Raw genomic sequence first — 16,829 nt, forward strand, 5'->3', positions numbered from 1 at the left:
ATGTGTACAAATGGAGAGCAGGAAAACAACTTAGTCTTTGTAAGCAATGAACATGGCCAGCCCTGCAATTGTAGTGTTAGATGAGGGATAGAAATCCCCATGGCAGCCACATCTCTGTGCTGGCAGTCTGAGCAACTCAGCATTCATGAAAAGTACAAGTACATTAGAAAAATTACGGGAAGCTGATAGAATGTTTTGGCACAGCTTCAACTTAAGTTTTGCTGAGTAATTGAAAGGTTTTTTTTTTTTTCAGTCTTCCCTGTTCCAAGAGTAGAAAATATTTGTTTCCATTCACTTGGATTTCAAATTGAGTTCTTTGAAAGATTTTTTTTTTTTATGATCAGGAAACGGATTACACTGGCAGATTTGTCTCTGTGTCAGCGTAAGGCAAAACAAATAATTTTCATTGTTGGAAACAGCATGGTTTTTACACTTTTTATTAGAATGAGGTGCTGTTCAGGAGTGTGAGACCTGCAGGAAACTTAAAACTTGTTTCAGAAGAATAAGCCAAAGAGGAGAAAAAGAAAAAATGATGGGAACAGCATTTCTACCTTTAATATATTTTCTGTAGTCACCTTAATACCTTTATCATCTGTACTTAGTAAGTGCTTCTGAATTCTCATGCAGCAGTGAGATTAAGATGGCAATCATGGCTTGTCAGTAGAACTGATGAAAGCATTGCTGTGACATCTGAACCACAGCAGTAAAACAACCTTCTTGTAAGGACTTTTCCTAATCTTATTGCTTTGTTTTTGGGCCAAAAGGTGATTCAGTGGCTTTTGGAGGGGAGCTGAGCTGAGCTGCCTGTGGCTGGTGGAGGCAGGGAAGTTGGGTGGGCTGCTGGGAGGCAGGTTGGGAGCAGAGGGTTGCCTGTCCATGGATGGATGTCAGGAGCTGGAGGCTGACAGGCAGCAGGGCTGTCTGCACACCAAGTGTCTGTCCTGGGGAGGCAAGGCAGGCTGGCTTTAGGGGATTCTAGATGGAGACATGATAAGGGTGGTAAGGAGAAACCAGGAAGGGAGACATCTGGTCTGCTTTCTTTCCATATCTTTGTCATATCTGTGTTTTAATTTTTCAATATCCAAAGGCCATTTGGCTGTTGGGAAGCAGCAGTGTGGAGCTCAGGCTGATAGGCTTTGTCATAGCTTTTAAGCTGGGAGAAAGGCAAGCAAGGCTTCTGCTGACCCCATGGGCACAGGATTTAAGTACCAGGAGAAGAAGAGCAGAACTTGGAAGCATTATCAGAACAGCACCCGGGTTTGAAGTTGTTCCATGACAATATCCAGTGCTTGCTGTGTGCCTCCAGAGGAAGTGCCCAGGAGGCAGACAGGCAGTTGATGATTTGGTGCTTATGACTGATGTCTGTGCTTGAGGTTTTCTGAAATGTCTGAGCCAGATTTGTGGAATACTTGGACTGAACTGCCTGTGTAGGGTAGGCTACTAATGATTTCCAGCAAGCTGTGTCATTAACTTTGCTGAGTTACACTCCTAAAGCTTAGTGCATAATCAGCTTATTGAAGGATTGTGATTTATGGCTTCACATCTCACTAACATGATTTGTTTTGATATCTTCTACTTCATGGCATTCAAACTTCCATTTTTGTCCATCTGTCAGGCATCTGTCAGGACAGTTTTACCAGTCTGAGACAGTTCCCTATTGAAATCAAGGGCAAAACTCTCATTGACATCAGCAGTGTAGTAGCAGGTCTAAAATTTGTCAGAAGCCTGTCTCCTGTGTCAGCTCAGTGAATGGGAATGTGCCTGAGACTCGATTTTGGTGTTGCTTTCTGTTTTCTGCCACCACTGGAGGTAACTTAGGGATTTGTGGCTGTTCTCTGGATCTGAAACTGTGGTTTCCTTGCTCCTTAAATCATCCCCATTGAGGGGCTTGGATCTTCAGTTGCTTGTCCAAGTCTCCTGTCTGCTGGCCAAATGTATCCTGGTGGAGACCTCTTGGAGCCCAATTTGAGCAGTCAACTTCATGGTGAGGGGAATTAGGCCTGACCTGTTGCTCAGGGTCTCAGGCTGGATTGCCTCAGGTCTATAAATCAGATTGGTCGTTTGCTCTTGTCTGTGGCATTCTCTCTGTCCACCTCTTTGACATATGATAAAATATTTGACTTACACTGTTCCCCTATTGCAAATCTGTGGGTAAAAGAAGATTTTGATTTTTTTCCTCAGTGCACTTTCCTGGCTTTAATGAAATTCTTCTGGAATTTTGTAAAGTTGCCTCTACTATCCATTCAGAGTCATTTGGCACTGGTAAAGGTTTGGATGTTAATATTGGGCGTGGCCACACACAGACACTTCCTTGAGTCTCCTTAGGAAAAATCTTACGAGCGTCAGTGGTAGCAAAACTAATAAATGCCTCTCTTTTTTTCTGCTTTTGAGCCATGCCTCCTTCCCTCTGTGATTTATGAACAACAGTAGCACAGCCAGACCGTGCATCACCGACTAGACACAGCTCCTGTAGTGTCCAAATTGTGGCTAATAGTTAACTGCATTTGCCTGCCCTCCCAGTGTACTGCTAGCTCACATAGGTGGGCAAACACAGCAGGTGCATGGACTTTTTGGAGTCTATTGGGAATGCCCAGGAATTTTTTGCATTTAGACTTACAAAGCAGATCCCGTCTTTTCTCTATGCATTCGTAGTTGGTTGCATGAGAGGGATTTTTGTAACAACATACACAGTCAACATTTCTGCTTCCTGCTCTCTGAACTCCCGAGGGGTTTGAGGCTGGCCCCTGGTTTTTGTCTGCAATCCTGGAAGCAGCTGAAAGTTTTGTAGGATTGAGTATTCAGCAAGATACTTTCAGATGGAAAGTGTAATCAAAACACAACACACACTCCTGCTGTTTCTGTGTTCCTCCTGGAGAAGTTGCCATGTTTTATTACCTAACTGTAGTTCTTTTCATAACTCCTCTGTCCCTCATCTGGGCAGCTGAAAATTGTCTTCCAGAAGCACAGCAGTGCACATTGAATTCCCATGTTGTTTCTCTGTGTGGGCTCAGAAAAAAATGTCCTTGATTTGCCCAGGACAATGAATGACAATATTCTCCCTGGGAAACCACTGTACTTTTCCTTAATCAAATCTGACCTCATCTAAGGCACGAGTTTAAGGTGTTCAGTGTAATTTTAACATTACACACGCTGCCTCTTGACCTGCTTTGAAGGACAAAATATTCCTATTAATCATTTGTAATTGCTGCAGTCTGTCTGTAGTACATTCCTGTCTCTCCAATACTCTAAATTGTTCTTAATAAAGCTGTGGGGGCTAATTGGAACCAACAGATGTCTTTGTGTACTCCCTCCCAGTTATCCCCAGTCTTCTAGGCAGATTACCTGCTCTCATCCCACCAATGCTGCAGATAGGATTGGGTTTATTTTGTTCGGGGTTTTGTTTTTCAGGGAGTTAAAATGTGAGGCACAGTTATATCCCGGGGCAGGCAGTGACTTGTTAATAGCTTGCCATCCATTTGTGGTATGGGTCAGTTGGAGGCACGTCTGGTAAACACAAACATGTGTTTTTGTGTTTCAATTGCTCAGGCTCGATTTCAGCTTTTAGCATTGCAGCCTGCCTGAGGGGCTTTCCAAATGGCTCAGTGTGAGAGAGGCCTTTGTGCCTCCCTGGTTCCTGGCTTGGCTGACAGGGCCACTGTGACCTGTGCCATGGTCACAGGTGCCATCGAGGTATCTGGGTGGGACTTGGTGCCCACAAGCCTGGTGCAGGCTGCCTGCACAGTTCAACCTTTCAAAAAACGCAGAAAATATCCCCATTTTGGGTTGTTTCTCTGAGCATGGGAAATATTTAGATGATCCCCTTGGGTTTCCTCTTTGTTTGTTTGATGTGTGCTGTAGGAGTAGATTTGGGAGATGATGTTCTTTTGGGTGGCTCCTGCAAAGTGCTGCATTCTCTGGTCTCAGCAGTGCTTGAGTGAAGCAGATGTTGTCTTCTCTACACATCACTGTAAAAGTGCTCAACCTCCCGTGGGACTGGATCCCAAATGTTCTTTTGACTTGCTCCTTCCTGTTATAGAAAGGTTAAAAGAACATTTTTGTTCTCAGCAAATGTTAAGTGGAAGGTTTCAGCAGCCTCGAGAGCCAGGAGCCTCTTGTTTCAGGAAGTGTTTTTATATGAGTGGAAAAGATGCCTGCAGAATTAGGTGTGTAAAAGGACAGTGCATTTCATAATGTATTAGTTATTAAGGTGTTAATATGCCCTGCTTGAGAGTATTTTCATAGCTGTGCCGTTTATACATCTTTTAAAATCTGGAGAGCTATTTTCTCCTTTCCCCTCACTCAGAGCAGTTTTCGTGTGGAGTTTGAAACATTTTCTCCCTGGAGCTGTATCTCTGATCATGGTGGTTTTATATTTTTCTTGCAGCTTTTTGATCATGTTGCTGAATGCCTGGGAGACTTTATGGAGAAACAACAAATCAAAGACAAGAAACTGCCAGTTGGGTTTACATTTTCCTTCCCCTGTCGACAATCCAAGCTAGATGAGGTAAGAAGATTTCACAGTTTTCTTAATACACAGAAGAGCTGCCATGTTATTAAAACACTGCCATGAAAGCAGTATCGCAGACAGGTCTCATTTTGGGGATAAATGACTATTATATTTCACTGTCAGACTGTGTTTGTGTTTATGTTTCTGCCTGAAAGAGGTGGATAACCAAAGGGGAGGAGACAGCCCCATGTTTTGTGCTGAGCTCCTGGTGTTATGGTTTACCCTCTAAACATGGCAGCGGTTTTCCCTGCCTCCTGTGCAGCCTTTCTCACCTCTCCAGGGGGTGTGATTGGGAAGGACCCAGCCCAGCAGGGTTTGCTGGGGTTTTGCTGCCCCTCATGAGTGCACATGGATCAGGATTGGGATGAGCTGTGCTGCTGGCTGGGCACCAGGGACGATCAGACAGGTCCCCTGGAAGCAGCCTGCTTTACAAAGGGGTGGGGATAACCAGCCATCCCTGGTGCAGTGCCTGCTGACATTCCCATGGCAGGGATGCTGTGGTACTTTCCTCCTTTTGCTCCTTGTACCACAAATGACTCAGCAGCCTCCTCCGGTCTGGCATTGCCATGGCAACGGCGTAGCAAAGGAAGGCAGGAAAGTTAAATCTGCACAAAACTCGCCCAGGTTGCCCTGTGACAGCACGACCTGCTTTTCCAGCTTGCAGGTCTCTAGGTTAGCCTGGTGCAGCAGCCCCCCAGATGCTGGTGCTGAGGAGGGCCAGGTGAGGCACGATTTTCATTCCATTTCATACTTCTCGAGCAGTGCTGAGAGCTGAACCCAAGGGTGCTGGCTAACTGGGGGTCTGAAGGCAGTTCAGAGCAGAGAGCTGCCTTTACCTGCATCAGATCAGGAGAGGGGAGCTGATCTTGGGGCAGCTCTCCCCTCTGCCCGTGGTGCATGGTGAGGCTCAGGCTCCTGAGCACAGCAGAGCCGTGCTGGGGATGTGGTTGTGAGGTTGAGTTGCCCTTGGGAAGGTTTGCTTAGCTGCATGATGAAAGGTGCTTGTTTGTGGGCAGGTTTGCTCCAACCAGCTGGGATTTACCTGTGCTTGTGTGGGGCAGGGGCAGGCAGCATGTGGGGTGATGTGGGGACAATGAGCAGTGGCAGAGTGGAGTGGGGTAGTAACAAGACAGGGACAAGATATCTCTTAAAGAGAAAAGCCAGCAACAAAAAAAAATAAAAAATTACTGACAGTTTTGCTGATGTGTCTTGAGTGTTTGAAAAATACATTTTTTCTGGATTCTGTGGGCCAGGTTTGTTCTTGGATTGCTACTTCTGTGAGGCTGTGCTTGCCTGGGTGCTGTTTTCTTGTGCTTGGGGAGCAGAAGGAGGCAAGGTGGTCCCTGTTTGCTCCAAGGGTGGTAAGACGGGCACTGCATGGTTGGGCCCCACTCAACCCTGCTGCATTCCAAGGGCTCCTTTCTGCTGCCAGAGCTTTGCTGGTATAGGAAAAATTCCTTCCAGCACCGTGGCCAGTCATGCTGAGAGGAGCTGCTCTTTGCCAGTGTGGTTTGACCAGTTTCTTATTAAAGTTTTGTGGAACAAGGTGCCCTTTTTTCCCGAGAAAGCTGTGCCAGCAGAGCAGGCTTTGCCCACAGTTTCCCTGCACAGCAGCACAAGGCTTTGCTGGGTTTCTAAATGATGCCCACGAGGGCAGCACATTGGCAAAACTTACACAAACTGAGTTTGTGGTCTGGGGGTAGGACAGTATCTCCTGGTCTGGAAAGAGCTGTCCTGACCCCCTGTCCTCTGCAGCTATCTCAGTTTGGAGGGAAATTTTGATTTTTAAGCTGAGATATGGGCAAACATACACCTGGGCAATGGCTGCTTGTGCCTACAGGCTTCAGCTTCTCTGGTTTTTGGCTTCTTGGACTCGTGTTGTGACAGATGTGAATATTGTGGTGGGTATGGAAAGCTGAGCTGGTTTGAGTTGTCTTTCTGTCAGTTGATTACCGTCAATGTTATTTTCTTTCTTTTATTATTATTATTTATCTGTACACTGAATGCTTTGATTCAGCCAGGCATTATGTAAATAGCAAAAAAACAGTGTAGTCATTACCTCGGGGGATTTGCAGGCTCTTCATGATGGTTTGCAGACAAGGAATTCAATGCCAGGACTTCCTTTTTGATCTGTGCTGTAAAGTAGGGACATGCATTGTTACATCTCCAGTATTTTCATTTGCCTCAACCCATAAACAGGATCCCACAGTTAAACAAGCCCAGACAGATGGGACTCCAGGCAGTCAAATGTGCAGCAGCCTGATCCCCACTGCAGCTGAATCCTGGACATGCCAACATCATATCCCTGCTCTGTAGTCAGTCCTGTACAGTCAGCTTTTTATGAAAGCAGTCTATTTCCATGGCCCAAAAGGATTAAATGGTTTTCCAAGAAAAACTGTCGAGGAGTAGCAGGGAGAAGAGTAGGCTGAAAATTCAAAATGCAAACACACCGTTTTCTAGCCAGGGAGGGGAAAAGAAATTTCCATCTTTCAGCTCACTGTAATTAGGCTCTAAGACCACCCGTTGTCTCAGGTTGAGTTGTTAGAGGTCATGTGAGAAAAGAGACCTGAAGATTAATTTGAAATAAAAATCTTGGTTTTAAGGGAAAAAAAAAATCTCTGTGTGTCTTATTGTGAATGTTGCTGTCTTGTTTTATCAGGGTATTCTGATAACCTGGACAAAACGCTTCAAAGCCAGCGGAGTGGAGGGAGCAGATGTTGTGAGGCTGCTTAACAAGGCCATCAAGAAACGTGGGGTAAATTGCTCTTCTTTCTCCTTTTCAGCTGTGTCTCAGCTTTGTCAGGGACAACTCTTCGTGTCACTCACTTGAGCAGGTGGTCTGGGTGGCGGTGGAGCTCTGCTTTCTTGCATGAAAACGCGTGGGTTTGCTGGAAAAACGAAACGGCGTCAGAGTTGTTGTGTGGAAGCTGCGATTTTCCTCACAGCACAGAACTGAGTTGCTGTGTCGTGGCTTTTTGCTGGCAACCTTCAGTGATGTTATCACTCTTCAACAACTGAAGAAGTGCTGTGTAGCAGTGCTGTGGCTTTTCAGTGATACCAACACGTCCCCATTCCTGAGAAACTTGTTTCTCATGGACTGGACCCAGCTCAGTCGTGCACCTGCTGTGCGTGGGAGCAGGAGAGGAGCTGAGCAGAAGAGGAGGGGATTTCAGGCTCAGCGAGCTGCTGCTCCCTGCAGCTTCTCAGTGTTGACTTTATAGAGAGTGAAGGTGACCAGGTTGCTGATTTTAAACAAATAAAAAGGCACTGAGCGTGAGAGGGAATGAATTGGGGTTTGCGTAGTGCTTGCAGCCAGGTCATATGTTGATTACTCAGCATCCAAAAATTCATTGGAAACTGTTAAGTATTTGCTTTCTTTGGGTGCTTGTGGACTCAGGGGAACCTGAATCTTGCTGTCACCAAACAGCATTACTGGAGTCAGTTGCTGTCATTAGACCTGGTAGAATCACACGCTGAAGAGCCTGGAAAGGAATGACTGCATGTCGTTTATTTAATTGCATTATTTTTGTATTTAAAATCTTTACTTGAAAGAAAACACATTGATAGTTTGTTTAAGTGGCTCTACAAGAAATATTTTCTAGATTGACTCCTCGAGCAGCTGCTTCAAATCATTCCATGACGTTTCAGTGCAAAGTTCCTTCTCCCTCATGTATAGGCAATGTCTTTTCTGCCTGAGAGTGCTTATGTGAGAGGAGGCCTGTGCTCTCTAGAGTCATCCTAGTGCTGTTTTAGTGCTTTGTCTGCTCTCACTGCCTCCTTGGGTACGTGGGATGGGGAACTGGCAGACAGAACGTGGAATATTTTAGAAGATGAGCTGCGGTATTCAGACAGATTATTTGTCTCCTTGTGAAACTATTTTGGTTGGAAACTAAACTGGTGAGGAACGGGAGCAGCGTTTTCCAGTGGCCCAAGCAATGCTTTGTTGCTCCCCAGGACTATGATGCAGATATCATGGCTGTGGTGAATGACACCGTGGGCACCATGATGACCTGTGGCTTCGACGACCAGCGCTGCGAAATCGGCTTGATCATCGGTAACGCCGCCGGCGGTGGGCACGGGGCTGCTCTGCCTCTGCCTGGCCAGCCTGCTCAGCACCTCCTGCTGCCCTTTCCCCCCCAGGCACGGGCACCAATGCCTGCTACATGGAGGAGATGAGGCACATCGACCTGGTGGAGGGTGATGAGGGCAGGATGTGCATCAACACGGAGTGGGGAGCCTTCGGAGACGACGGCTCGCTGGAAGACATCAGGACCGAGTTCGATCGAGAGATTGACCGTGGGTCCCTCAATCCTGGGAAGCAGCTGTGAGTGAGGCAGTCACCTGTGAACATCTGTCCTGTTGTTTCCTCTTCTGTGCCCCACTTCCCACTTGTGTTAGGAATTGTGTAGTTCAATAAAGCTTTGCCTTTGGGTGGCACAGCTGGGCTCTGCTTCCCGGAGTTGCCCATGGATTCCCGCTGTCGTCTCCTGCAGGTTTGAGAAGATGGTCAGCGGGCTGTACATGGGGGAGCTGGTAAGGCTCATCCTGGTGAAGATGGCCAAGGAGGGGCTGCTCTTTGAAGGGAGAATCACCCCTGAGCTTCTCACCAAAGGGAAGTTTGAGACAAAGCATGTTTCTGCCATTGAAAAGTGAGTAATAGATCCCTTTTCACTCCTTGGGCTTCACAGTGACTCTGAATGTTAATTTTCCTGCTCTTTTTGCTTTGTGGGGAAGCGTGCTGCATTGGGAGTGGCTGCCATTCTTTACTGCCTGTCCAGAGCAGACAGTCTGTGCCTTCTTCCCTAAGATTTCTCCCTTCTTCTGTGTTGGGAGGAATTATACAGTCTGCCAGTCCATGCAGCTTTCAGGGTACAAGCTGTAGTACCTCTCTCACTGCTCACAGAGTTGCTACCCTGCAGCTAAACACAGGAGTGAGTTGGCTTAGTGCCTCCTAGCAAATACTTGTGCTGCTCCTTGCTGTATCCCTGGGATTGCTGGGCAGAAGGAAAACAAGTGTGACAAGGCAGAGCATTCAGTCTCGTAGGCAGTGCCGGGTGCTGCACAGTGACCTCTGAGCTATGTGCCAGTTGTTTTCTGAGAGTGTCATCACCCCTCTGGTCAGTACTTACAGGCTCTTCTCCCTGTGTTTTTAAAATTCCCATCACCGGGATAGTTTGTACCATAGTCATTGGGCTGGATTTTCTTTTTGAAATGGCAAATACGACACCAAGGGAACAACCAGTAACTTCTGTAATGCCTGTTCCTCCTGGCCCTGCAGATCATGTTATCTGATCAGCTTTCCATTAAATGTGTTCATTTGTCTTAACCACAGAGGTCTGTGTTGTGGACCAAGGTAATGTTGAACAGCAGTGAAAAAAAATGCAGTTATTGAGAAATTCAGTTATTAAGAGGAAAAATTTGCCCTGAAATCCCACCTTAATTCCTGAGGAGACACTTTGGTTATAAGTAGGGGGCGTGTTCCTGTGCACTTCTGATTTCTAGCTCATGCTAGCTAGATGCAAGAGTCCTTAAAAAGATGTATGGAGTGCAGTTAGGGATGGCAAGATATATACCCCTTGTATTTTTGTCTGGGAAATGACTGAACTGCACGAGGAGAAGTTTTGCCAGAAGATTTGCTCTCAGGCTGGGTGCTAATGAGGAAAAAAAACAACACGAGAGGCAGAGATTCAGTGGGGTTGTGAAAGCCTGAAAAGAGACCCATTTGGATGAAATTGCTTAGGCAACCTTTGCTCAGGGTTTTGTTTTTTACACTGGGCTTAATTTATCAAGACATGCGTGGGAATGAGTGTGGGATTAGGTGTGTGCTCAGGCCTGTGCTAAATTGTGGGGCTGGTGCTTCGTGCTTGAGAGAAGCTGTTTGCAGTTTAAAGCATCGTTATAATGAAAAAGCATTTTAATTCCTCCAGGTCCTCCCCATAGCAATACCTGGACTTGCGTTGTTTGTAGGTGGTGTGTTTGCACCAGGCTTTAATGAAGAAAGCTTTTCCATCGTGTTTGGAGCATTTCCTTTCAAGCCTGATGGAGCTTTCTAGTCCAGATCTCTGAGAAACATTCTTTCGAACTTTCTCAAACCCCCCCGGGCGGGCTCGTTTGGATGCGCTCTCTTAGGCGTCCCTTTGACTTTGCAGGAGCAAAGAAGGTTTGAACAAAGCCAAAGAAATCCTGAGCAGGCTGGGCGTGGAGCCGTCCCACGAGGACTGCATCGCCGTGCAGCACGTGTGCACCATCGTGTCCTTCCGCTCCGCCAACCTGGTGGCCTCCACGCTGGGCGCCATCCTCAACCAGCTGCGGGACAACAAGGGCGTGGGCCGCCTCCGCACCACCGTGGGCGTGGACGGCTCCCTCTACAAGATGCACCCACAGTGAGTCCCCTCTGCTCCTGCCCCTCGGGCTTCACCTGCCACGGGCTCTGCTTCGCAAAGGGGCCGGCGCGCGGCACGTCAGCCGGGCGGGGTGGTGAGCCCAAAGCGTGCTGAGCTGGGCAGCTTGGGGGAAAGGAGAGATGGCTTTTAAAGGGAAGGTTTGGGATTGAGGATTGGGATTCTCGAAACCACGCAGAAAAGAGCCAAAATTTACCCTGAGTAGCTGGATATTCCAATGTCAGGGAAAGCTACGGTGGTCTGAGTAGATACCTTAAGATATCACCTTAAGAGACCTCTTGGAAGGAGAGTTTCTTTGTACAAAATACTTCTTTGTGCCCACTGATTGGACTGTGAGGAGACCTGCATGAATTCACCTTCATTTCCAGTTTAATGCCCATGCCTAACCCTATTTTTTTTGCCAGTCTTTTCTGAATATATACTTGGAAACCAAGGGAGGAAAAAGTAGTGCTTAGAATTCTGTGGCCTTTAAAAAATGGACTTTATCTTGTGTTTTCCCCATCTTGAATGTGACATTTTTAGTGAAACAGCTGTATAGATTTATGTAGAAATCAGAAGATTAATGTTTATGGGGGAACTTCTGAAAGGAGAAGTATGCTTAATGTTTCACTTTCAGTTTCTCAGTATTTGATGAAAAATATATTTTCCTGTGTTAAAGAAAACCATAGAATTTTAGCAAACAAAAAGGTTTCCAAGAATGGTGTTCTGACTAGCTTTTCCAGACTGGGCAAGGTCTGGGGATTGTTAAGATAATAAACATGGGCAGCTTTGATTTCTTGGCTGTTTCCCACACCATCTAAACCAGCGAGTTCAGGAAGGACCCCAGGAGAGGGAATTGGAGCAGCACTGCAGCCAGGGAGTTTGTCCCATCCAGGATCAGGTTCAGGGGATGAGACTGATGCTCTCCCCTGCTTTCTGCTGGCTTTGCTTAGAAATTTGGGAGGAAGGAGGATGTGAGGAAGAACCATTCTTCCCTGGCAGTTTTCCTACATGGGAGGCTGTGGCTAGTTTGAGCATGGTGAGTTTGCCCACTCCCCTTGCATTGGCTTGGTGTTGGCAGTGCAGATTTGGGGGGACATGCAGTGCAGAATTTGATGGGAGGATGCAGCACAGATTTTGGGGTGTGGGCAGTGCAGATTTTGGGGGTCATGCAGTGCAGATTTTTGGGGGTGTTGGCAGTGCAGATTTTGGGGGGATGCAGTGCAGATTTGGAGGGGATGCAGCGCGTATTTTGAGGGGGATACAGTGAAGATTTTGGGGTGTGTACAGTGCAGATTTTGGGGGACATGCAGTGCAGATTTTGATGGGAGGATGCAGCACAGATTTTTGGGGTGTGGGCAGTGCAGATTTTGGGGTGTGGGCAGTGCAGATTTTGGGGGTCATGCAGTGCAGATTTTTGGGGGTGTGGGCAGTGCAGATTTTGGGTGGATGCAGTGCAGATTTTGATGGGAGGATACAGTGCAGATTTTGGGGTGTGGACAGTGCAGATTTTGGGGGACATGCAGTGCAGAATTTGATGGGAGGATGCAGCACAGATTTTGGGGTGTGGGCAGTGCAGATTTTGGGGGTCATGCAGTGCAGATTTTTGGGGGTGTTGGCAGTGCAGATTTTGGGGGGGATGCAGTGCAGATTTTGGGGGTCATGCAGTGCAGATTTTTGGGGGTGTGGGCAGTGCAGATTTTGGGGGGATGCAGTGCAGATTTGGAGGGGATGCAGCGCTTATTTTGAGGGGGATACAGTGAAGATTTTGGGGTGTGGGCAGTGCAGATTTTGGGGGTCATGCAGCACAGATTTTGATGGGACGATGCAGCACAGCTTTTGAGGCAGGACACAGTGCAGATTTTGGGGTGCGGGCAGTTCAGATTTGGGGGGAGACGGAGTGCAGATTTTTTTGGGGGGGCATGCAGCGCAGATTTTGGGGCGTGGGCAGCGCAGAGGCCGGGCTTTCAGCCTCTCCTCCCCGCAGGTACGCCCGGCGCTTGCACAAGACCACGCGGCGCCTGGTGCCCGACTCGGAGGTGCGGTTCCTGCTGTCGGAGAGCGGCAGCGGGAAGGGAGCGGCCATGGTGACGGCCGTGGCGTACCGGCTGTCCGAGCAGCACCGCCTCATCGACGAGACCCTGGCCGAGTTCAAGCTCACCCACGAGCAGCTGCTGCAGGTGAAGAAGAGGATGAGGGCGGAGATGGAGGCGGGGCTGAAGAAGAAGACTCACGACACGGCCAAAGTGAAAATGCTGCCCACCTTCGTCCGCAGCACGCCGGATGGGACAGGTTGGGCCACAGGGCTCCCGGTGTGGGGTTTGGTGAGGCTGAGCAGATCTGGTGCAACCAAAGAGGAAGCTGAGCCTGTGCAAAGGAGGAGATCTCCCTGCTGGCCTGTGCTGGTTGCTGGCAGCCTGGTCCAAGCGAAATCACAGGGGGGAAAAACCACACCTGGCATCATAAACCCAAACCCGTACGAAGCCCGTTCACGTTACTTGGGTACTTTGCATTTCAGGGTGGCTGGCCAAATTGCAGCTTTCTCTCAGAGAACAGCTGTGTGGGTCCTTTCTCCCTTGTTGATTTAAAGGAAAACAGAAATAATCAGAGCAGCATCTAAAATCCTCTCCTTTGATGAAGATCTTCCCAGCTGAGTTTTTAGGAGATTTTCTGTCAAAATACCTTGAAAGAAGTACTTCTTCAGATTTTACTTATGGTTCTTCAAATATACACACATATTCTTTTACAGAGAATGGAGACTTTCTGGCACTTGACCTTGGAGGGACAAACTTTAGAGTTTTGCTGGTGAAAATCCGCAGCGGTAAAAGGAGAACGGTTGAGATGCACAACAAGATCTATGCCATTCCCATAGAGGTGATGCAGGGAACAGGAGAGGAGGTATTTGTCTTTCTCTTTGGCTCCACTGCTGCTTTCTAAATAACCCCTAAAGAGCACATAAAGTGTACAACTTCAAATATCATGACTTTTCTCTTTTAAGCTGTTTGATCACATCGTTACCTGCATTTCTGACTTCCTGGATTACATGGGGATAAAAGGTGCACGTCTTCCTCTTGGCTTCACCTTTTCCTTCCCCTGCAAGCAGACCAGTCTGGATGCTGTAAGTTCCTCAGTATCTTTTGAATCTGTTTCTGTGCTTCTGCCAGGCCTGGTTTCTCTGCCCTCACGTCATCCATGTGACACTTACAGGAAGGTCACACCAGGGGAGGGTTCGTGCGCTGACCCTGACCAGTACAGCTGCTCCTATTAATAGTTCCTATAAAGGATAGTCATGCAAATGCTGCTCAGCCTGTGGCTGTGACAGATAAGAGCATTTAAATTTTCCATGGTGGTCATATCCCTTTTTTAAAGCATTATGTTTTTCCAACTGTGTAGAGTTGCTGGTCTGTGACACTTGCCTGGTTTTGCAAGCAGTAAGCAAAAGTCCATCCCTGCTGCCAGCGCCTTTTCCCAGCTGATCTTGTCTCACTGGATGGAGTGGTTGCACCAGAGTCTGTGGGCTGTGTCACCCTAAGGGTGACAGTGTGGCCTGCAGCACATCCCTGACACATGGACTTGTGTTCTTTGCACTTAGGTGTTTAACTTCTTTGCTGCCATATACTTCCACCAACCTCTGCAAGTGTTAATGGTTTCCTGTATTCTTATCTGGGATTTCTTTTAAGAAAGGCATACACTTTTTGGGGTTTTTGAATTTGTTGCTCCTGTCACACTTTTTTTTTTTTTTTTAGTTTGTTGTATTGCTCTGGAAATTTAGAGCCCAGTTACAATTAGCTGTTTTAGATGCAAATTCAACATACTGAGGAGATATTCCTTCTCACAGAGACTCTTCTGTAAAACATCACACTAAAGTATTTGAAATGTTAAGTGTACAGAATAACATCTGAGTCCTATAACTTGATAACCTATTTTCTTCCTTTATAGGGTATCCTTCTCAATTGGACAAAAGGCTTCAAAGCTACAGACTGTGAGGGAGAAGATGTAGTATATTTACTTAGAGAAGGAATTAAAAGAAGAGAGGTGATTTTTCTTTTTTGTTTTTCCTCATTCTACTCCTCTCCAGACTTTACAGACTTTGTGGGTCAGGCTGGCTCCCTCTCACAGGATTTGTGTGCCTTGTAGACACAGGTTCTGCCTCCTGTCTTCCTGTCAGAAGATTGTTTTTCCCCAGAGGCTTCTAACTTTCCACATTTGTCAGAACTTTCAAGGCTTCTTTCAAACTCTCTGGAAATTTTCACATGCATGGAAAAAGCAGGTGTTTTCAAAATGGTGACTGTAGGAATGCATCTCAGTGCACCCTAAAGGACAGTTTTCTCCTCCTCTTCTTGATCTTGAAAGAGCCTCAACCAGTTTAGCCAGAACTTTCTAGTAAGGGAAGAAAAATATCCTGAGAAGGATTTTAATTCTGCACAGATTTTATCAGCCAGTGAAAAGAAAGTCTTAAAACCTTTGTTACTGGAATTGCTACACAATTGCTGTGATACTGCATGTTTATACCTTGTGCCTGTGTAAAATATGGGTGTTTAAACATACCTAAGCCAAGGGGAACAACCAGGGATACACTTCATCCTGAGGACAGTCTGTCATAGGTGGAGCATATACCTTTGCTGCCTGCTGGTAGATTAGGTTCCTGTTTTTGCACGTGTAAAATCAGGCTGGTGATTTCAGTTGTTTGTTTCCAGTGGGTTTCTACAGCATCCCCTTTGGTGTGAGGGACTGCCCCTAGCCCAGAGTTCTCACTGCTGTTTTCTCTCTCCAAAGGAATTTGACTTGGATGTGGTGGCTGTGGTGAATGATACAGTGGGCACAATGATGACTTGTGCTTATGAAGATCCAAACTGTGAAATTGGGCTCATTGTGGGTATGTGTTAGAGCTGCTTTTTATTAAACAGCACGTCCACACATCTGTCTGTATTCTCCTGGAGGCATCCCCGTGGTTAACTGAAAATAAAGCTGTGATATCTAGGAGTAAAAGAGAGCAAAATTCAACAGCCAGCTTAGTTCTGTCCAGAATCAGTCGAGATAAGCAGAGGCTGTGATGCACAATAAATCCTGCCTGTTTTATCGGATAAAGGCACAGTGCTGCTTGGGAGGAGAGCAGATGGTGGGCTCAGGGAACCTCACCAACTCCTGGAGTTCCTGTTAGTTTAGCTTGTAAGATTGTCTCTGCTGGGGTCACAGCTTTCCTCATGAAAATGCCCTCACTTCATGAGGTCTCTCAGAATAAAGTTGCAAAGTGCAGCCACAATTCCCAAATGGCATGTGGTGGAGAGCTCTGATAGTCTGAGTGCAAAGACACACAGCTCCCTTCCCAGCAGTGAGACAGCTGAAGTAATTCCATAGGCAATTGCTGATCCCTTTGCAAATGCCACTTTTAGGGAGCCTGAGTCACGGGGCAGTGTGAATTCCCAGAACTCTCCAGAGGAATGAGTTTTCCGTGGCAGAGAAGGGGAACAAGGCACCTGCAAGCTTTAAGAATGCTTTCAGTTGTGAGGTGGCTTGTAGGAAAATAAAACTCCACCAGTTTCTCCTCCAGACAGCTGGGAAAGGTCTAGGATGAGTCAGCACAGTGCAGCGTGCGTAGGAAGCCGTGTCTGCACAGCTCCATCCGTGGAGTTCGCAGGAACCAGAGTTGCCTGCAGGAAGGACGCTGTGTCCTTGGGGTGCTGAGAACACCCCCTGGGGACTGTCCACTGCAGCCCTGCCAGATCTGCTGTGCAGCCAGCGTGTCTGTGTGCAGAGCAGGGTGTCCTGCAGAGCTGGCCTGGCTACTCTGGGATAATGGCAATGAAAGCCCCAGGGCTCTGACAGCTCCCTCTGGATTTCCTGGCTGGATGGCACCTGAGGGAGCTTGGGCACAGGTTGGATTTGATCTGGTTTGGTCCTGCAGACCTGGCTCTCAGCCTGCAAACCCAGACATTCCCCCT

General features: G+C 47.2%; 1 protein-coding gene across 1 annotated transcript in view; it reads left to right on the plus strand.

Annotated features, from left to right (window-relative positions):
- Positions 1–16,829, plus strand: part of HK1 (hexokinase 1) — a 36,276-nt gene that overhangs the window by 11,768 nt on the left and 7,679 nt on the right. Inside the window, exons 4-14 of the mRNA XM_014883310.2 lie at positions 4,385–4,504; positions 7,167–7,262; positions 8,462–8,561; positions 8,648–8,831; positions 9,001–9,156; positions 10,657–10,890; positions 12,875–13,179; positions 13,637–13,785; positions 13,886–14,005; positions 14,827–14,922; positions 15,664–15,763. Of these exons, the coding sequence (XP_014738796.1) occupies positions 4,385–4,504; positions 7,167–7,262; positions 8,462–8,561; positions 8,648–8,831; positions 9,001–9,156; positions 10,657–10,890; positions 12,875–13,179; positions 13,637–13,785; positions 13,886–14,005; positions 14,827–14,922; positions 15,664–15,763 (1,660 nt within the window). The remainder of the gene's footprint in view (positions 1–4,384; positions 4,505–7,166; positions 7,263–8,461; positions 8,562–8,647; positions 8,832–9,000; positions 9,157–10,656; positions 10,891–12,874; positions 13,180–13,636; positions 13,786–13,885; positions 14,006–14,826; positions 14,923–15,663; positions 15,764–16,829) is intronic.

The sequence above is a fragment of the Sturnus vulgaris genome, chromosome 8, assembly GCF_052056855.1.
Source record: "Sturnus vulgaris isolate bStuVul1 chromosome 8, bStuVul1.hap1, whole genome shotgun sequence".
In the NCBI taxonomy this organism is placed as follows: Eukaryota; Metazoa; Chordata; class Aves; order Passeriformes; family Sturnidae; genus Sturnus; species Sturnus vulgaris.